Genomic DNA, 22781 nt, shown 5'->3' with positions numbered 1-22781 from the left:
TTAATAGACACAAAGTATATTTCAGAGCAAAGAATATTACCACTGATAAAGAGGCATAGCTCATAAATGATAAAGTGGTTAATTTATCAAAAGTATATAACAATCCTAAGTGTGTGCCTGATAACAGAGCTTCAAATTACATGGGGCAGAAAATGATTTAACTAAAGGAAGAAATACTAATCCACAAGTATAAATGCTCAATCATACAATATATCCAGACATCTGTTTCTCTATCTTTTCTCCCCAAGTCAGCCCTGAATCTGGCTCACAAGGTAACAACTCTCAGACCTCCATGATTAAACTCTGGGACTCATACCTGAATCTATAACTTGTGTTTGATCAGAAATTTTAGGACTGTGTCCTATCTCACTAGATCATATTATTCTGCTGTTAAATTGAAGAGATTTAACTTTGCCAGAATACCTTGTTTTTCCCTATAGGAACTGGAACTTCCCTGAAGTAATGTCTCCTAGTGCAAGTCCTGATCAGGCTCAAAACTGATGCCAGTCTCCTTTCTCCAAGCTAAAACGATCGATTTTTGCTGTTTATGACAATATTTATCTGAGTGTGTTAACATAACTCAACTTCATAAAAAATTAAACTTTTCCTCTTTACTTTAGTTCTTTTGCTGTTTTTCCTCATTTAAAAAATTGGGATGATACTTGACACTAAAATAATGGAGAAGATGAAGGAATAGACCGGTACTTGTAAACTCCTTGGAAGAAATGCAGAGTAGTTGTCTGTAAACACTAGATGACATTATATACAATATATATAATATGTAATTATATATATATATATATAATTTTTACTCCATTGAGAAGATATTTCCTTCTCTTGTTCCATAATAGTATTCATCTATTGTAATAGATTCCAAATAGTCTTAGAAAACGCACTGGGTATAAGACAGTTATGTGCTTTGGATTTCAGGGAGTAAAAAGTGAGAAAAGAGTTACAAATAGAATGGTACGTATTATTAATGAATCACCCTGAGGCTGGCCTTAAACACTGCTGAAGAATGCCTGTAGGTTTAGAAGATGCTAACCTCAAAAAAAAAAAATCATAAAAAAATCAAATCCATTCTTCCTGATACATTCAGAGTAATGATCTCATAAAATGACCTTTTCTCTTCTGTCCTCACCCCTCTCTGGGCAACCAATGCTCGTGCTGAATGAATCAAACTCTCCCACTCAGGATCTTCTAATCAGCATTCTATTATAGCCGAAACCAGGAGTTTACATTTTTGTCTTTCACACTGAATTGAATGTCACTGCGTCGTTTAGTTTTTTGTTTCGTATTAATTTTAGTAAATGAGTATGTTTTATAAAATTTCATGCATTTGATGAGTTATCTGAGTTTAAAAATCCTGGAATCTTCAACTATTTAAAAAAATGTGCATGATATAATAGTCTACTTTTAGGTATAGAACACTATAACTTTCAAGGTTATAAAAACACACAATTCAAAGCCTATGGAACTACATTATTTATATTTGCTAAACTACTGATGTACAAAACTATAATAAGAACAATGCCTTATTTATGTGTGCATTAAAGTTTTTAACTTTTAAAAACTTGCAAATGGCTATACTTTTATTACCTCAATTGAATCTCATAAAAAGCTTGTAAGGTAGCATACTTTACTACTATACAGATGAGAAAACTGAGGTTTTAGAGGGTCCCACAGTATGAGAATAAAAAGGTTACTGTGTCACATATAACCAATAACTCATTGTTAGAGATAGAACTTAAACCTTCATTTGATATCACTGGATTATGAACAAATTTAATCACAAATGGAACCCATTTTCTTAATTTAAAAAAATTACTAAACAGTCCCAAGCAAAATATTTCCAGTTAGTGTTATAAAAAAGTATTTTTGATAATATTTAGACAATGAATTTATCTAAAAAAGACCTAAATCTTTTAATTAAGGCAAAACTTTAATATTTTTGCAATGATCATGATGCAAAATTTAGTATTTATATCTCTTACGAAGACCAACTTCTCTACCTGTGTTAACTCTTTTCAATGTCTGTTAACTCCTTATACCATATAATAGAGAATAACAGGTACTCTTATTCTGCATTTTCACTGAAATACTATAAGGCTGGAGTTCAAATGACTTTTCCAAGATTAAACATTATGGCAGAGACAAAAGTATGCACCTGAACCCATATTCAGAATTATATTCAATTCCATCTTTATTTACTTTTTAGCATTCTTAGACTATATTTATTAACACAAATAAGTGAAGTAGTGCCAAATATAATTCAGATGATAAATACACTTCCTAGAAACCGAGTTTATTTTTATCAAGAGTGTTCACCATAGCACCTGTCCAAAAATATTTTAAAAGGGACTACGAGTTTCCAGTTCTGCTAAGATGGTATGAGCACCCTTTAGCTCAACTATCCCACTGCTAACAACTATAAACTCTAAACAAAATACAAAAAAAAAAAGAGAAGGAAAAAGCTAAAAACCCAAACAACATAATATCTGAGGGTGATATAAAAGCAAGCAGACTGTAAAATTAAGTAAGAACTTGGACAAGTCATGAAAGAGAAAACAGGCAAATAAAATAAAAACAAAAAAAGAGAACAAACAGAAAAGACAAATAAAATGATCGACCTAAATTCAACCATTCATATAATTACATTAAATTTTAATGGTCTAAAAATTCCAGTTAAAAGGCAGAAATTTTCAGAGTTCATAAAATACCGACACCCAACTATATACTACCTACAAGAGAAAGACAAACGTTAAATACAAGACACAGATTGAAAGTAATGGATTGAAAAAGATATACCATGTGAACTGTAAGTAAAGGAAGGCTAGAATTGCTATATTAATAACAGATAAAATCATCTTGAAGACAAAGAATGTTATCAGAAATAAAGAGAGACATTTATAATGCTAAACGAGGTGATTTACCAAGAAGACATAACAATTATAAATCTATACTGGCTTAATAATAGACTCTCAAAATAAATGAGGCAAAAAATTTGACAGAATTAAAGGGAGACATAGATGATTCCATGTTTATAAAAGGTGATTTTGATACTCAACCTTAGCAATTCACAAACTACTGATCAAAAACTTTAGTAAAGGCATGGATGATCTGAAAAACACTATCAAAGACCTTGATCTAACTAACATTTACAGAGCTCTATATCTAATAACTGCAGAATACTCATGATTTTCAAGTTCACATAGCACATTCAACAAAATTAACAGTATGTTGGTCCCTAAAGCAAATCTCAAACATTTAAAAATAGTAAATTGGTGCAGCCACTATGGAGAACAGTATGGAGGTTCCTTAAAAAAACTAAAAATAGAATTACCATGTGATCCTGCAATCCCACTCCTGGGCATATATCCAGAAAAGACAAAAACTCTAATTTGGAAAGACACATGCACCGCAATATTCATAGCAGCTCTTTTAACAATAGCCAAGACATGGAAGCAACCTTAGTGCCCACTGACAGATGAATGGATAAAGAAGAGGTGGTATATATACACAATGGAATATTACTCAGCCATAAACAAGAATGAAATAATGCCATTTGCAGCAACATGGATGGAACTAGCGATTAACATATAACTCAAGTAAGTTAGACAAAGACAAATATCATAACACTTATATGTGAAATCTAAAAAATTATATAAATGAACTTATTTACAAAACAGAAATAGACTCACAGACATAGAAAACAAATTTACGGTTACCAAAGGAAATAGCGGGGGGGGGGAGATAAATTAGGAGTTTGGGATTAACATATACACATTACTATATATAAAGTAAATAAACAACAAGGACCTACTGTATAGCACAGGGATATTCAATATCTAGTAATAACCTATAATGGAAAAGAATCTGAAAAAGAATCTCTCTCTCTATATATATATATATGGATAACTGAATCACTTTGCTCTACACCTGAAACTAACACATTGTAAATTGCCTATACTTCAATAAAATATGGTTAAAAAATTAAAAAAAATTAAATGCAAAAAATAGTGATATCAGAGTACATTTTCTATCATGATAAAAAAATTAAAAATCAATAATAATAAGATAACTAGGCAAACCCAAAATTGTAAAATTAAGCAACACAATAAGTCATAGGGCAAAAAGAAATCAAGGAAAAATTAGAAAATATTTTAAACTAAATGATAATGAATATCCAACATATAAAAATTTGTGGAATGCAAGGAAAGTGGTGCTTAGGGAAACACCGATAGCTTAAAATGCTTACATTATGAGATTCTACCTTAAGAAATTACAAATAGAAGTGCAAATTATGACTTAAATAAATATAAGAAAGAAAACAGTCAAGAGCAGATATGAAAGAAAAAAAGACAGAGTAGAAACAATCATTAATGCTAAAAGCTCTTTCTTTGACAAGATCAACAAAATTGGTAAACCCCTACCCAGACTGATTACAAAAAAGAAAGAGAACATAAATCATTAATATCAGAAATGTAAAAGCAGTTATCACCACAGATAACCACAAACAGTAAGAGAATATCATGAACGAACAACTCTATGCCAACAAATGTGACAAAATAAAATAGACAGATTTCATGAAAAAATTAACTTGCCAAAATCAATACAAGAAAAAATTAAAAATATGAAAATACCTGTATATGTTAAAGAAATTTAATTCATTTCAAAAGCCTTCCTGAATGGAAATCTCAGATACAGATGGTTTTGTTAGTGAATTCTATCAAATACTCAAGAAATAAAAAATATCAATTTTACACAAATTTTTTCAGTTATAGAAAAAGCAAATTGTTCAAATAATTTTATGAGGCTGGTATAAGCTTAGTTTTAAAAAAGAACTGGAAAAAGTCACTAAATGAATAGAAATTCATTGACAAGTGTACCTATGAATATAGGCAAAAAAATCCTTAATAACTATTAACCAATTAAATCCTGCAATATAAGAACGGGTATTTACCCTTCAAAAATCAATCAATATAATTAATGATATTAAAAAAAATGAAAGGAGGGAAAACATATTACCTTTTCATGAGATAGAAAATTATTTCACAAAAATTCAACAAATAAGCATGATAACATTCCCATAAAACTAGGAATAGTAGAAAACTACCTCAATGTGATAACAGACACCTATGAAGAACCTACAACTAACTAACGTCCTTGCTGGGCTGTACCCCGCAGGCCTACAAGCCCTGCATCTGCATAGCGTCAAGACCGAAGAAAGAGCCCAGTCAGCAACAGAGACATCAATGAACAAGGGAGCTTACACTTCTGAAGCAAGGTCCTGGAGTGACAGCCACCCATGTTCGGGCAGAGGGCAGGCAGGACATGGCGGCAGTCTTCGCTCCCGGGAGTGAAGTGGAGATTACCAGTTACGGGGGAATTGACCTCAGGTGAGCTCATTAGCTACCAGGGAAACCAGTAGAGGGGCACGCCTCTCATGGCCCCTTTGATAAGAACAATCACCAGCTGGGGCCTGGGGCAAGTGCATAGGAAGGTCAGTCTTGGGTTTAGGGTTTAGGTGAAACAGGCACTGGTGGGGCTGGGGATGGACAGAGAGCAAGAGAACAGCCATCTTGAGTGGCCTGACCATACAGTCCTGTTTTATGTTTCCCCTAAGATTAGGAACAAAGTAAAGATGCCTGCTTTCACTATTTCTATTCAACATTTTACTGAAGATCTTCATCTTTGCAAGAAAGAAAAAGAAATAAAAGGCAGGAAGATCAGAAAATAAGTATAAAACTGTTCCCATTTTCATATGATATGCTCATTTAAATGGAAAATCTCAGAGCATCTATAAAAATACTAGTAGAACAAACAGCTGAATTTAACAGGTCTTAGGACACCAAGGTTAACATTAAAAAATCAGTTTGTTTGCAGCAAACAGCTGGAAAATAAATTTAAAGAATAATTCAAATATATATGTTTTAGGACTTAATCTAACAAAAATATTCAAAAACTCAAGACCTCTACATTGAAAACTATAAAATATTGCTGAGAGAAATTAAACAAGAAATTCAAAAATACACAGTATATTGTTTGTGAATTAACTCAATAAAGCTCTTTTCAAAACTCAACAAATTGTACACTTTATATATGCACAGTTCATTATCTATAAAAATACCTCCACAAAGATAAAAAGATAAAGTGATTGATGGATAGATTGATTAATAGACTGGTAGACAGTAAATATTAAGTTTTTTTAAAAAGGGACCTGATTTCAAATTAATTTTGCTAAACATTGCTAGAATTCAGATATTGTGGATCTATACCGTGTGTATACACCAAACTTGGCATTAGGACTTTTGAATAAAAAGGAGGAAGATTTCAAAAGATTAATTATAAACATCTAATAGTACAAACATTGGTTAATGAAACGCTATGCCTGCACTAGGTAAGCTTTGTCTTGTTTTGTCTTAAATCAGGCAATATTTGATACTGTTCAAAATGGTGGTGTATTTCTAGCCCTGATGCAGGTCACAGTTCCTGGTGTCTAAATAGTGAGTTACTATGCTGACAAACAAAATGCTATTTGGAACTTCTCATCTCTCACCAAAGAAAAGAGGAGGTTTATTGGTCAGTTACAAACCACGTAGCTTTTTTTTTTTTTTTTTGCTGTACGCGGGCCTCTCACTGTTGTGGCCTCTCCCGTTGCGGAGCACAGGCTCCGGACGCGCAGGCTCAGCGGCCATGGCTCACGGGCCCAGCCGCTCTGCGGCATGTGGGATCTTCCCGGACCAGGCCACGAACCCGTGTCCCCTGCATCGGCAGGCAGACTCTCAACCACTGCGCCACCAGGGAAGCCCGACCACGTAGCTTTTTATAGTCTAAAATACAATCGTGATACTTGAAGTTATGGTTGACCCTATGCTTAAAAGTATTACAACTTTCCTTAATTCATTTTTAATTCTATAACTGTCATACTGTTCTTAAATTATATCATTCCCTTTTGTCTATTATATATAAAACATCTAGATTAATAGCTTTAAAATTGTACTTGAAATACCTTTTCAAAAAGATACTATAAAAACTGATACGCCTATTTTAATGTTCAGTAGAACAAATGAAATATTGATGTTTTCTTTGTAGAGTTCAAATGTGAACTTGATTGAATTCTTTATCTTTATAAAAATTAGAACTTAAGATATGTTTAACATACATTTGGCCAATCAGTGGAAATTCATGTTGAAAAAATACCGGTTTATTTGAATAACAATGAGGATACTGGAACAATAATAAAACGCTATTTTTTTTTTTTTTTTTTGCTGTACATGGGCCTTTCACTGTTGTGGCCTCTCCCGCTGCGGAGCACAGGCTCCGGACGCGCAGGCTCAGCGGCCATGGCTCACGGGCCCAGCCGCTCCGCAGCATGTGGGATCTTCCCAGACCGGGGCACGAACCCGTGTCCCCTGAATCGGCAGGTGGACCCTCAACCACTGCACCACCAGGGAAGCCCAATAAAACACTATTTTATATTTTATGTTAAGACACAGTACTATGTTAAAAGAGTTTCAGTAGAATTTAAATACTTATGTACATATACATGTGTGCATTTAGTGGGAGAGTGGGTGAGTGTCTTTCCAGATAAAGTGCATACTCATGATTATCTATCATTGAGACGGGGTCCTAGCTCATTTTACCTTTATCAGTGTTCCCAGCTCTTTAAAACATACCTTACGATGGGAAATTTCTTCTTTAAGCATTTGGAAAGATTTGCCACAGTATTAATCTCCCAAATGCCTCAACTTTACTAGACTTGGAAACTCATGGTAGAGTGTCTTTGTAATAAAGAGCATCATTATCAAAAGCACATGGTGAAACAATGCAGTTTTCCTTCATGACTTCATTCTGAGTTTGCATCACAACCTCATTGCCGGAAAGCCTGTGTACTGCCGCAGGAATCTCTCCCTTTGGTGTGTGGCATCAATATGAACTGTCAGAGATGGTGTCGTATACTAAATAATGGATAAATGAGAGTCCCCTGACATAAGTTTGATGGCCATAAAATATGAATTTTCTGATTGCCTCTGCATTCAAACTCAGGGACTGACTGAGAGAATATTATTTCCAAATGCCAAGCTAACTAAAATTGTGGAGATTTGCAGAAGGTGCTTCTCTTATTAGTGTTTGAAGAAATTATAGAGAGAATGGGTCAGTGCAATTTTCCTCTTGCACTGACAAAACCTTTTCTTGCTACTGCATTTTAGCTATTCAAATTCAAATCAGGCTTCTCGTCACAAATGCTCTGTTTCTGAGAGATACTGCAAATAAGCAGCAATTCAATCAGGTTGCCTTTTCACTGAGAAGGTCACTGTATTTCATTGCAAATAATACCGTGTTAAATCAACAGGTAGAATCAACTTGCTTTTTGCATTATGACAATTGTTTAACTTATTGGCAACCTATATATGACATATATTCATTTTATTTCCCTCTGCTAATGAAATAATCTCTTATTGCACTATGGAAAATCCAACGTAAAATGAATATGAAAATTTTGCACATGTTAACCCTCTCTGAATACACAAAGTTTCAATGAATTCAGAAACATCACAATAGAAGTGTTGTATTCAGTAAAAGGGGGTTAAATACTGTAAGAGAAGTTGGATTGGGAGGGGTCAGGAATATATGTACAGAGGAGTTTGATTGCTCCAAGTTACTGTCTTGGTTGAAAATTCCTTTTTGAAAATCTTGTTGTTCTACAGTCATAATGAGATATCCATCAAGCTTTATCTATAAATACTAAGGGAAAAATAAAAGGTAATGTGACTAGATAATTCAAGGTTATAGAAAAATTGACACAATATCTTTCTAGGGAGAGAAAAAATTTGCTGACTTTCTTTCTGTAAGAATTATTAAGATTAGAAGTTTCCATTGACAGAGGAAAAAGAAAAATGTTCCAATGCACTTTTTCTATCCTTATGACACATAGGCAGGGCACATACCAGGACACACACTACTGTGTATCTGTCTAGATTAAATTCCCCAATTCAAAATCCAGACAGGGGAAATGTATGTGTGTATATAGGAGGGTGGGTGAGTAGATTGATAGAAGATAGAAAAAGAGAGTTATGAATTCATATATGTTACAAATTGAAATCAACTTCCAAAGAACAATTTTCCAAGAAAGAAAATAATTTAAAATAAGTCATTTATTTTCCTTAAGAGAAGAAAAATCACAGCTACTCACCTAACCTCTCAATGGAATAATATCGCTGTTTACTGTCCACACGTACTGTCTCGGCATAAGGGCTCCCAACGCCATAACCGATGATGTAACCTCGCACCACAATATTTGGGTTCAAGGGAGGAGTCCAACTCATGATGATGCAGTTGGTCTGGGGCCTCACATGAAGAGAGCTTGGCTGGTCAGGGACTTGAGACTCTAGAATTCAAAAGGAGGACAACACCATGTTTCATAATAGAACACAGAGCACGGTAAAACATCCCATTTAAACAAGACTTAATATCATGTTCCACAGACCCTCAAATGACGCACCACTTATTGTCCAAGTTCCTCCTTGTATTAGTTTATGATATGATTTCTATGTTTGATTTGACTTTCTCGGGATTTCTTAAACGCAAGTGGTACTGAATTCCCTCCAGAGGCACTGTCGCATCATACATCTTTTCTTCTAACAGACTTTTTACCTTAGGATTTTTTTTTCTCATATATTTCTTCTTAGGTATCATTAATAAGGGGTGAAATCAACACAGATGTAAGAATAATGGAAAGGGAAATGAAATATCAAAAACTGTCCTGCCCAAGGATTATTTACTCTGATTTAACTAGAGAAGAAAATGAATGTAGCAGTCCTTTCTTAAGAAATTGTCAGGATAAAAAATTTAGGGCCATGATTTGCTCAGCATGAATAGGATGGTACTTGACCCATGGTCTATTGCATGTGCGAAAAGTGTATTTATTATTAAAGGAAAGGAGAGAGTGGCCCGGATTAAAGCCACACAGACTTTGGAGTGTGAGAATTGGCTTTAATACCAGGCTCTGTCATTTACTGGTTGTGTGTCCTCATGAAATTATTTATCTTCTCTTGAGTTTACCTATTAATTAAACTGGCATTCCAAATACTGACTGACACAAAGCTTGAGCTCTGGAAGTAATCAAGAGAAGCATTCACATGTTTACTGGATTCTCACTAGATGTGAAACTTTCAAACCTTATTTATCCTCCCTAAGCCTCAGTTTCCTCATGTGCAGAATGAGGATAAGGATAGTAATGGTCTCATTTGGTGGTGAGAAGATTTAATAAAATTATGCACCAAAACACTCCAATTATGAGTAGCACCAACTGGCATCAGCTACCAGAAAGAAAATGCACTCGCTACCCTGATATAATTTTTTTTAAAGAGACTGTGTGATGCAAATTAATAAATTGGCCTTCTGATTTTTATATCACCATTCTTCCCTAGGATCCTATCCCTAAAGAAATGAGGTATTTTCTGGACACTGATCATAATTCTATTAATAAATATTAGTAGAGTGCCTACTAGGTTTGAGGTATAAGGCTAGGTACCCATGACAATCACGTTACAGGAGAGAGTAAATATGGCAGACCTAAAACCTGTACTCTTGTTGTTTATAGTTTAATGGAAAAGATAGAAAAGTAAAAAGGCAGTTACAATATACTATGATATATATTTTGATAGGTTTCATACAGGCACATGTAGCCTATTCTTTGAAAATCAAAAAAGTATTCTAGGAAGAAATTTAAGAAAGAATATACCCATCTAAACTTTAATAGTCCATTAAGTGCTTTGCACAGTTCTTGGCAATTGATAAGTACTCAAAAATATTAGTGATTTAAACTGTATTCAAACTCTTTGTGTTCATTACATCTTTAATACTGAAAATCTCTGAAGGTAATACATGTCAAATTATGTAGGAGAGTTTGATGACTAAAGGTAGTATTAAATTTTATTTTTCTCCTTGATGTAATGGCAAAAGATAATGCAATCTTCACCCCAACTTTATCCATCTTCAACACGCACACTTCTAGCTTAAGTGGTATATGGAAGCATGTTTTTTATTGAAGCTTTTAAACTAGGTACCATACTAACAGCTTTTCAAAGGATGCTACATTCTAAACGTGCAACGTCAACAACATTTTCTAAAGATGCTCTGTTTTTTTTCCTTGAAGATACCCATTTGTGAACAAAAGGGACAAGCTATTATTTGCCCTGAAGATGCCTGAGATATAATATGCAAAGGTGCAAAAAAATCATCTCAAAATGTATATATAAACCTTAACAACAGAACACAATGTTTGTAAAGAACTTCTTATTATAAACCCTATGTAAAAGTAATAAAAAGATGAAAGGGATGGATTAATACTTTTCAACCCTATTGCCATGGAGGCTCTCCAGTGTCCTTGAAATGTAATGGGCTCTCCAATGAATTCTGTTTGGCATATTTGAAGTTTCTGAAATAATTATTGAAATAAGATAATCTACCTAATCTTATTTTTAGAAAAGGAACTAAATGTGATTCAGATTTTCTGCATTTATGACTTTTTCAAAATAATATGAAAGCCTAATGATTTGTTTTGTTTTTTTGTGGTACGCGGGCCTCTCACTGCTGTGGCCTCTCCCGTTGCGGAGCACAGGCTCTGGACGCGCAGGCTCAGCGGCCATGGCTCAAGGGCCCAGCCGCTCCACGGCATGTGGGATCTTCCCGGACCGGGGCACGAACCCGCATCCCCTGTATCGGCAGGCGGACTCCCAACCACTGCGCCACCAGGGAAGCCCAAGCCTAATTATTTGAATGACAATATTCAACATCTTTTAGAATAAAAAGAAAAAAAATTTTTCAGAATAACTATTTCTCCAATATTCTGCAAACCACAGAATATCTCCCCTGCAGGTTAGTTAAATTAATAACCATAAAATTACATCTATCGGAGTTTTAAGGGTACCATGGTAATGAGTGCACAAACTGATTCTTGAAGAAGAGGGGCTGTCAGTACACAAGACTCATCTTTATTCTTCACTACATAAAAGGAGTTTCAATCCTAGGTCCAAACCTCAAAATACTTTTTAACATGATAAAAAAAATAAGGGTGTTGATACATAAGAGTATATGCTGCCCCCCATCTAAACATTTAATGGGTTCTTACAACCCAGTTAAGATCATTGGGCCAGGGACTTCTCTGGTGGTGTAGTGGTTAAGAATCCACCTGCTAATGCAGGGGACATGGGTTTGAGCCCTGGTCCGGGAAGATCCCACATGATGCAGAGCAACTAAGCCCATGTGCCACAACTACTGAGCCTGTGCCCTAGAGCCTGTGCACCACAGTTCCTGAGTCTGCACTCTAGAGCCCACAAGCCACAACTACTGAGCTTGCATGACACAACTACTGAAGCCCGTGTGCCTAGAGCCCGTGCTCCGCAACAAGAGAAGCCTGTGCACTGCAATGAAGAGTAGCCCCCGCTCGCCACAACTAGAGAAAGCCTGCGCCCAGCAATGAAGACCCAATGCAGACAAAAAAAAAAAAAAAAAAAAAGATAATTGGGCCAGATGGAATGGTGCCTGTCAAGTATCAGACTTAAGTCATTCAAAATATATGGCCTCATCATAAAGATAACTGTGTTCAATTGTTCATAATCTGGAATAGCCCATTTGTACCCACCTACTCACTTCTTAATATAAAGACAGAAACAACAATTTTCCTCTTACGCTACCTGCGTGAGTTTTGTCTAATACAGCTGACCTTACAGATTATGAAAGTGGTTACTACTGGAATGAACTATAAAACATTGATTTAGAAAATCCACTATGCAAGGTAAATGATGTTAAGTACCCTTTGTTTGAAGGCCAAAACTGAAATTTGCTACTTAGAAGTACATGGCAGATTTTATAAGTACCTCTAGGATAATGACTGCATATATAAAGCACAGAGAAGTAGTAAGGTAATTATTGAAATAACTTGAAAACTAAGAACATATGTTGCCTGAAATATCCAAATTAACAAGGCTGCAAATTTCTACCAGAGTCAAGATAACTAGGTTAACTGCCATTCCTGATTAGACTATGGAATTATGAATTCTGTCTTAGTTTAATTTGTTTCTAAAGAATATTTATTATTCTCTGAGTGATGATACAGAGTTTCACTAACGAGTAATGTTCACATATAGCACACCGGGAAAGTTACCAGACTAATCTCAGTGACATTTCAACAATTACTGTGCATCTTCTATGCATCAGTCATAGTTCTAGGTACTGGGAATAGAGTTTTGAGGGAGATAAGACCAAAAAAATTAAGAATAAACAAACAAGGAAATCATGAGATCTTGGTAAGCTAGGATATAGGATATAACTGAATCACATACGTGACACATCAAGGAAGGTATCCCTGGAAGAGTCTAAGGTGAATGATCAGAAAGAGCCAGTCAAGTAAACCTCAGGGTGGAAAGCTTTATAGACAGAAGGAATAGCTGCAGCAAAACCTCTAGAGTAAGAATGAACTTAGTACTTGAAGAAACCAAAGAAGGTCATTGCGCTTGACCATAGACGGAAAATGAAGAAGATAAAAAAGGGAGTCACCCAGTGGGAATGTAAAATGGTGCAGGTGCTATGGAAAATAATATGGTGGTTCTTCAAAAAATTAAAAATAGAATTGCCATCTGATCTAGCAATTCCACTTGTGGGTATATTCTTGAAACAATTGAAAGCAGGTATTCAAACATATTTATATGCCTGTGTTCATAGCAGTACTGTTCAAGATACTCAAAAGGTAGAAGCAACTCGTGTCCATCATGATAAACAAACTGTGTTCTATACATATAATGGAATAATTTTCATCTTTCAAAAGGAAGGAAATTCTGACACATGCTACAAGAATCTTGAGGACATTATGCAAAGTGAAATAAGTTAGTCACAGTAGGAAAAAATTATATGATTCCATTTATATGAGATACTTAAAGCAGTCAAGTTAATAAAGACAAAGTAGAATGATGGCTGCTGGGAGGAGGGAAGAGGGAGGAGTAAGGAGTTACCATTTAATGGGTATAGCGTTTCAGTTTTGCAAAATTAAGAGTTTTGGAGAAGGGTAGTAGTGATGGTTACTAAACAGTGTGACTGTACTTAATGCTACTGGACCGTACACTTAAAAATGGTTAAAATGGTAAATTTTGCGTAATGTGTATTTTAAAACAATTTTTTTAAAAGTTAAAAAAATTTGGAGACCATAAGAACATGTTTGCACTTGTCTGCGTGGCCACTGTGGAGATGCAGTGTACGTATTTGGGACTTCTGAGAGGTAGCGTCAACAGAGCTGTGTAACTGGCGTGGTAAAGAGGAGGATCAATGATAACTCACAGACCTTTGGCTTTTGGGCAACTGGTGGATGATGTACTGAGCTGAGGAAAAACAGTCAAATTTTTTGGTCATGGTCAATTTGAGATGCCTGTTAGTCACATGTATAGATATCAGGGAACTAGGAGGGTATAGAGGTTTTGGAGAAAGACCATGGACAGATTTATAGATGTGGAAGCCACCAGCATATAGAAGGTATTTAAAATAAATTTGTATAGATACAGACACAATGTGAGCATGTGTGCAAACAAATAAAAGACAAATAAGATGCTGTCAAGCAAATAAGATCACCCAGAACTCCCTAAAGTCTTCCCATATCACATTGGAAGGCCAGGTTCTTTACAACGCCTACAAGGTCACGTGTGATCTACCCTTTGTCCCCTTAGCCCTCTGTCCTCATTTCTTACCACTTCCCCTCTTGCTCACCTCACCCCAGCCATCCACAGTGGACACTTGCTTTTCCTCGAATGTGACAGGCATGCTCTGGCCTCAGGGTATTTGCACTTGCTGTAGCCTCTGCCTGGGAAGCTCTGCCTCAGAGATACCTTCCTCCCTGACCTTCTTCAGGTTTAGTTATTTAATTTCCAATTTCAGACTTCTCTGGCTACCATAGTTAAAATTGCAATCTTTCCCTAATCTCTAACTCTCTTAATAATCTCCCCTCATGATTTTCCCCATAGGATTTATGGTCACTTATTGTGCTACCTATTTCATGTGATTATTTCATTATTCTTTGTCTCATCTCTCTCCACAAATTCTCTATAACTCCAGTAATTAGAATAGTTCCAGGCACAAAGCGCTCAAAAATACAGGAACAAAGTCTATATTTCCTATAAGGTTCAATACATTATGCATGACTCATTAAATATAAAATTACCACAATTTTATATAACTCTCTCTGTAACATTTTTAAGAAAAAAAAATGGAATAACATTTTTTAACTTTGATGCTGAAATGAGATGAAAATATAGTTATTAATGTCATTTTCTCCTAGTCACCAGCAAGATTGATCTCCTCTGGCTCCTGCTAACGAAAATGATTGCCGCTGTGTACCGTCTGCTGTGGATATGGCACTGCCAAGTAGTGTCAGGCAGTTGGTACTTTTGACAAATACATGTTTATTCTTTATTTAGTATGCTGCATTTTATGGTTCATTTTGTTAGGGTTTTGCTCCAGTCCTTAATAGCTTATATTTCTTTACAGAGATTTACAGAAGGCAATTGACATACCCACACTCTGTCTTTCTAGACAGGTCTGGTACATACTAATGTGTTCATTTCTATTGGCAGGGCCTGTTCTCAGTAAAGGACATCATCTTCCTTAAGCCACTCACCTCTATAAACTTTGAATGTTGTTTGTTTATTGCAGGGGGCAATCACTTTTATTCATCATTTAATTCTACTGTGTTATTCTATTTTATTTTTTACAGTTCTACTCCTACCATTTTCTCAGACTTAACTTTTTAATATAGTTTTAAAATTTACACACAGCAAATTCACTCAGTGGTACTCAGTTCATGTATCTAGCATTCCCGCCATGGTACAGAAAAGTACCACCCCCACCTCAAAATTTCCTCATGCTGCTTCCCTTTGCAATCATTCCCTCCCCCAATCTCTCAGAAAGCCTGCTGGCTTGGATTACTGGTGGATGCCGGTACTGTCCCAATGTGAATAACACACTGAGTTATAACAGAAATGATGCCTTGAAAGATCAGCTCACAACCTCCAATTGTTTAAAAGGATGTGTTTTTGAGCTCTCCATCTTTGTTATACTTGAAAATACCAAAAGAAAAAAAACAACAAAATCTTTAAAACCACCCATGGCCAATCTGTCTTTGAATTATATAAATGATAACTTCACCCTCTTTTGTTTCATTTCCATCATCAGAATCACCGTCAACTAGTTTGATGTAAGAGAAGGAAAACTTTATGTTCTACCAAAAGTACTGGCAATAGTCTCAACACTATTTATTAAATAATCTGCTGATAGAAATATCAACTTTATTATTTTATTTATTTCTCAAATAATAGCAAATGTTTCTGCCCTCTATGCAAAAGCCTCACTCAGCTATCTGCTTGGCTGTCACTTCTGTTTGCTTTTGTTTGTTTTTTTTTTGTTTTTGTGGTATGCGGGCCTCTCACTGTTGTGGCCTCTCCCGTTGCAGAGCACAGGCTCCGGACGCGCAGGCTCAGTGGCCATGGTTCACGGGCCCAGCCGCTCCGCGGCATGTGGGATCTTCCCGGACTGGGGCACGAGCCCATGTCCCCTGCATCGGCGGGCGGACTATCAACCACTGCACCACCAGGGAAGCCCCAATAATGTTTCTTACAATAATATTTAGAAAGTTTCTTTATATTCCTATATTAACATGAGTTTTTAAAAGATTGGTAATAATCGTCTAAATTTACAAAACGCCCTCCTGCATCTATTGATAAAATTATATGACAACACCCTTTAAATTATTCCTTAATTAGATGGTGGCTTTTAAGATGTGCTGAATGTATGTCTTGCTTTTGTATCAGAAGGGAATACATCTAATCTCTTAATGCAGACAAGGCTTTATGATCATGAACAAAAAGAAGCTTCATAAGACAATGATATTAGTATTTCATGTTGCTGTCAAGGTTTGAGATCTAATTTATCAAAACAAACAATACCAATAAGCATTTGTTGAGTGTTTGATATATATCAGACATGCTACTGAGTATTTTACTACCATTATCATAGTTAATTTTCACAAAAAATGTGTTGATATTTATACTGTTACTCTATTTGTAGATGAGAAAACTCAGGGAAGTTTAGTTACTTGCCCAAGATTGTATAGTGAGCGGAGCAGGATTCAAACATAGTTACTAAGACTTCAGAGTCCACAATTTTATCCATTACATTACACTTAGAAAAAGTCAATCAAGTCATAGGGAATCAAACATTTCATGAGAGCATTAAAAAGTTTGCTACGGCCAAGGAAAGGATTTGGAATTTCCTTGAACATTTATGGAAGTCTAAATAATCTGTACCATCCTTTGTATAGTGGAGCTCTGAGATTTTGAACAACCACTCGCCCAAGAACTAAAGCAGATTTTAAATTCCTTTCAAAAACCAGTTTTGGCTTTGCTGGCAACATTTCTTATACGTAAGGTGAATTGCACTTGAATGAGAATAAGGGGCTGGATTCTTCAATTTCATGATGACTTCGCTGCTGTACCACTGGCTTAACCTTATCCCATGAGCCTATTTGTCCATCAGCAATGCAAAATATCATGGATTTCCTATCAAAAGCCCATGTGAAAGAAATCCTTTTTCACAACATGCCACCTACATTCCACTGTGCATAAAATCTCATACTAACATCTTTATAGCTCCAGATGATCACATTTGCAAGCTCAATGGTGTATAACCCCCTCCCCCACCCTTTACCCTCAAATTGGTACAACTACTTAGATGCATTTTAAAAGCATGTTTTTATCAAAAAAAGTCAAATGAAAATAATTTCTGTATTTGTTAAAATTTAAAAATAAATTTTATAAAACTGTACCTAATATTTTTAATCTAAAGGGTATACAAGTAAACCATGTTGCCTAGATTTTAGGTGTAAAAAGTTACATTAGAGATGTAACATAATTTCTTTTGGACCAAAGAATTATTTAGAAGTATGTTTTACATTTGCAAATATATATAGGGTATTATATTATTATTAACTATTAGTTTAATTACATGGTGATCAATGAATGTGTTTAGTATGATCCAAGAACTTTAATATCCATTTCTTTATAGGCAAATACTAAATGTTCTTTGGATGCATAGGAAAAAAAATATGATTTTCTAATTGTGTGAATATTTCAGTTATGTCCAAGTAAATCTTCTATATTCCTTCCTTTTTTTTTTAATTGGTTATGATGGGAGTAGGGCAGTTCTATTTTTTTAATTTTTATTTTATTTTTTTTATACAGCAGGTTCTTATTACTCATCAATTTTATACACATCAGTGTATACATGTGAATCCCAATCGCCCAATTCATCACACCACCATTCCCACGCCCCCACGGCTTTCTGCCCATGGTGTCCATACGTTTCTTCTCTACATCTCTGTCTCAACTGCTGCCCTGCAAACTGGTTCATCTGTACCATATTTTTTAGTTTCCACATACATGCGTTAATATATGATATTTGTTTTTCTCTTTCTGACTTACTTCACTCTGTATGACAGTCTCTAGATCCATCCACGTCTCAACAAATGACCCAATTTCGTTCATTTTTATGGCTGAGTAATATTCCATTGTATATATGTGCCACATCTTCTTTATCCATTCGTGTGTCGATGGGAATTTAGGTTGCTTCCATGACCTGGCTATTGTAAATAGTGCTGCAATGAACATTGGGGTGCATGTGTCTTTTTGAATTATGGTTTTCTCTGGGTATATGTCCAGTAGTGGGATTGTTGGGTCATATGGTAATTCTATTTTTAGGTTTTTAAGGAACCTCCATACTGTTCTCCATAGTGGGTGTATCAATTTACATTCCCCCAACAGTGCAAGAGGGTTCCATTTTCTCCACACCCTCTCCAGCATTTGTTGTTTGTAGATTTTCTGATGAGGCCCATTCTAACTGGTGTGAGGTGATACCTCATTGTAGTTTTGATTTGCATTTCTCTAATAATTAGTGATGTTGAGCAGCTTTTCATGTGCTTCTTGGCCATCTGTACATCTTCTTTGGAGAAATGTCTATTTAAGTCTTCTGCCCATTTCTGGACTGGGTTGTTTGTTTCTTTAATATTGAGCTGCACTAGTTCTTTATATATTTTGGAGATTAATCCTTTATCTGTTGATTTGTTTGCAAATATTCTCCCATTCCGAGGGTTGTCTTTTCAACTTGTTTATGGTTTCCTTTGATGTGCAAAAGCTTTGAAGTTTCATTAGGTCCCATTTGTTTATTTTTGTTTTTATTTTCATTACTCTGGAAGTGGATCAAAAAAGATCTTGCTGTGATTTATGTCAAAGAGTGTTCTTCCTATGTTTTCCTCTAAGAGTTTTAGAGTGTCCGGTCTTACATTTAGCCCTCTAATCTATTTTGAGTTTATTTTTGTGTATGGTGTTACGGAGTGTTCTAATTTCATTCTTTTACATGTAGCTGTCCAGTTTTCCCAGCACCACTTATTGAAGAGACTATCTTTTCTCCACTGTATATCCTTGCCTCCTTTGTCATAGATTAGTTGACCATAGGTGCGTGGGTTTATTTCTGGGTTTTCTATCTTTTTCCATGAATCAATGTTTCTGTTTTTGTGCCAGTACCATTAGTCTTGATTACTGTAGCTTTGTAGTATAGTCTGAAGTCAGGGAGTCTGATTCCTCCAGCTCTGCTTTTGTCTCTCAAGACTGCTTTGGCTATTGAGGGTCTTTTGTGTCTCCATACAAATTTTAAGATTTTTTTTCGAGTTCTGTAAAAACTGCCATTGGCAATTTGATACGGATTGCACTGAATCTGTAGATTGCTTTGGGTAGTATAGTCATTTTCACAATATTGATTCTTCCAATCCAAGAACATAGTATATCTCTCCATCTGTTGGTATTATCTTTAATTTCTTTCATCAGTGTCTTATAGTTTTCTGCATACAGGTCTTTTGTCTCCTTAGGTAGGTTTATTCCTAGGTATTTTATTCTTTTTGTTGCAATGGTAAATGTGAGTGTTTCTTTAATTTCTCTTTCAGATTTTTCATCATTAGTGTGTAGGAATGCAAGAGATTTCTGTGCATTAATTCTGTATCCTGCAACTTTACCAAATTCATTGATTACCTCTAGTAGCCTTCTGGTGACATTTTTAGGATTCTCTATGTATAGAATCATGTCATCTGCAAACAGTGACAGTTTTACTTCTTTTCTAATTTGTATTCCTTTTATTTCTTTTTCTTCTCTGTCATGGCTAGGACTTCCAAAACTATGTTGAATAACAGTGGTGAGAGTGGACATCCTTGTCTTGTTCCTGATCTTAGAGGAAATGCTTTCAGTTTTCACCATTGAGAATGATGTTTGCTGTGGGTTTGTCGTATATGGTCTTTATTATGTTGAGGTAGGTTCCCTCTATGCCCAATTTCTGGAGAGTTTTTATCACAAAAGTGTGTTGAATTTTGTAAAAAGCTTTTTCTGCATCTATTGAGATGATCATTGGTTTTTATTCTTCAATTTGTTAATATGGTGTATCACATTGATTGATTTGCATATATTGAAGAATCCTTGTATCCCTGTGATAAATCCCACTCGATCATGATGTATGATCCTTTTAATGTGTTGTTGGATTCTGTTTGCTAGTATTTTGTTGATGATTTTTGCAGCAATATTCATCAGTGATATTGGTCGGTAATTTTCTTTTTTTGTAGTATCTATATCTGGTTTTGGTATGAGGGTGATAGTCGCCTCATAGAATGAGTTTGGAAGTGTCCCTTCCTCTGAAGTTTTTTGGAAGAGTTTGAGAAGGATGGGGATGGGTGTTAGCTCATCTCTAAATGTTTGATAGAATTCACCTGTGAAGCCATCTGGTCCTGGACTTTTGTTTATTGGAAGATTTTTAATCACAGTTTCAATTGCATTACTTGTGATTGGTCTGTTCATATTTTCTATTTCTTCCTGGTTCAGTCTTGGAAGGTTATACCTTTCTAAGAATTTATCCATTTCTTCCAGGTTGTCCATTTTATTGGCATAGAGTTGCTTCTAGTAGTCTCTTAGGATGCTTTGTATTTCTGTGGTGTCTGTGGTAACTTCTTTTTCATTTCTAATTTTATTGATTTGAGTCCTCTCCCTCTTTTTCTTGATGAGTCTGACTAATGATTTATCAATTTTGTTTATCTTCTCAAAGAACCAGCTTTTAGTTTTATTGATCTTTGCTATTGTTTTCTTTGTTTCTATTTCATTTATTTCTGCTCCGATCTTTATGATTTCTTTCCTTCTTCTAACTTTGGGTTCTGTTTGTTCTTCTTTCTCTAGTTCCTTTAGGTGTAAGGTTAGTTAGATTGTTTATTTGAGATTTTGATTGTTTCTGGAGGTAGGCTTGTATAGCTATACACTTTCCTCTTAGAACTGCTTTTGCTGCATCCCATAGGTTTTGGATGGTCGTGTTTGCATTGTCATTTGTCTCTAGGTATTTTTTGATTTCCTCTTTGATTTCTTCAGTGATCTCTTGGTTATTTAGTAACGTATTGTTTAGCCTCCATGTGTTTGTGTTCTTTACGTTTTTTTCCCTGTAATTCATTTCTAATCTCATAGCGTCGTGGTCAGAAAAGATGATTGATATGATTTCAACTTTCTTAAATTTACTGAGGCTTGATTTGTGATCCAAGATGGGATCTATCCTGGAGAATGTTCCGTGCACCCTTGAGAAGAAAGTGTAATCTGCTGTTATTGGGTGGAATGTCCTATGAATATCAATCAAATCTATCTGGTCAATTGTGTCATTTAAAGTTTCTGTTTCTTCATTTATTTTCATTTTGTATGACCTGTCCATTGGTGTAAGTGAGGTGTTAAAGTCCCCCACTATTATTGTGTTACTGTTGATTTCCTCTTTTACAGCTGTTAGCAGTTGCCTTATATATTGAGGTGCTCCTATGTTGGGTGCATATATATTTATAATTGTTATACATTCTTCTTGGATTGATCCCTTGATCATTATGTAGTGTCCTTCCTTGTCTCTTGTAACATTCTTTATTTTAAAGTCTATTTTATCTGATATGAATATTGCTACTCCAGCTTGCTTTTGATTTCAATTTGCATGGAATATCTTTTTCCATCACCTCACTTTCAGTCTGTATGTGTCCCTATGTCTGAAGTGGGTCTCTTGTAGACAGCATATATATGGGTCTTGTTTTTGTGTCCATTCAGCAAGCCTGTGTCTTTTGGTTGGAGCATTTAATCCATTCACGTTTAAGGTAATTATCGATATGTATGTTCCTATGACCATTTTCTTAATTGTTTTGGGTTTGTTTTTGTAGGTCCTTTTCTTTTCTTGTGTTTTTCCTACTTACCCATAACAAATTATTAGTTTTCTTCTTTATGATTTTGTTTGAATGGGCTAAAGACCACCCCCCCACACCATTATTTTTTTCTTCTCTACTGAGTAAGAAATTATACACTCTATGTCCTTCTACTTGTAATATTTTCAATTTTGAGATCACATATAACTTGGAATCTAGAGTTAATTATATCTTTACTTTTCACAAGAACAACGTTAAAGAAAAATCTCAAAACTGTTTAATATTCATGATCTCCTCTCCTTTACCACCTCATTTTTGTCAACTTTTTAAAAACTCTACAAAATACTATACTTTTTGTCTTATAAAGTCATAATTTGTTCACATATAGTGATATATTACATTATTTTGCTTATCACTTTCTCTAATCATCCTTCTGGTGATTTTCTTTCTATCTTTCTTTAGAAAGTACACCCTTTACAAAAAAGATGGT

General features: G+C 35.1%; 1 protein-coding gene across 1 annotated transcript in view; it reads right to left on the bottom strand.

Moving 5' to 3' along the window:
• The window catches only part of DCC (DCC netrin 1 receptor), a gene marked incomplete at both ends in the record, with an annotated part of 1188726 nt that overhangs the window by 190526 nt on the left and 975419 nt on the right, over nucleotides 1-22781 (bottom strand). The window contains one exon of the mRNA XM_079717018.1: nucleotides 9197-9391. Within this exon, the coding sequence (XP_079573144.1) occupies nucleotides 9197-9391 (195 nt within the window). The remainder of the gene's footprint in view (nucleotides 1-9196; nucleotides 9392-22781) is intronic.

Source organism: Hyperoodon ampullatus, assembly GCF_949752795.1.
Source record: "Hyperoodon ampullatus genome assembly, chromosome: 13".
NCBI classification, from domain to species: Eukaryota; Metazoa; Chordata; class Mammalia; order Artiodactyla; family Ziphiidae; genus Hyperoodon; species Hyperoodon ampullatus.
This window is presented reverse-complemented; position numbering and strand designations above follow the sequence as displayed.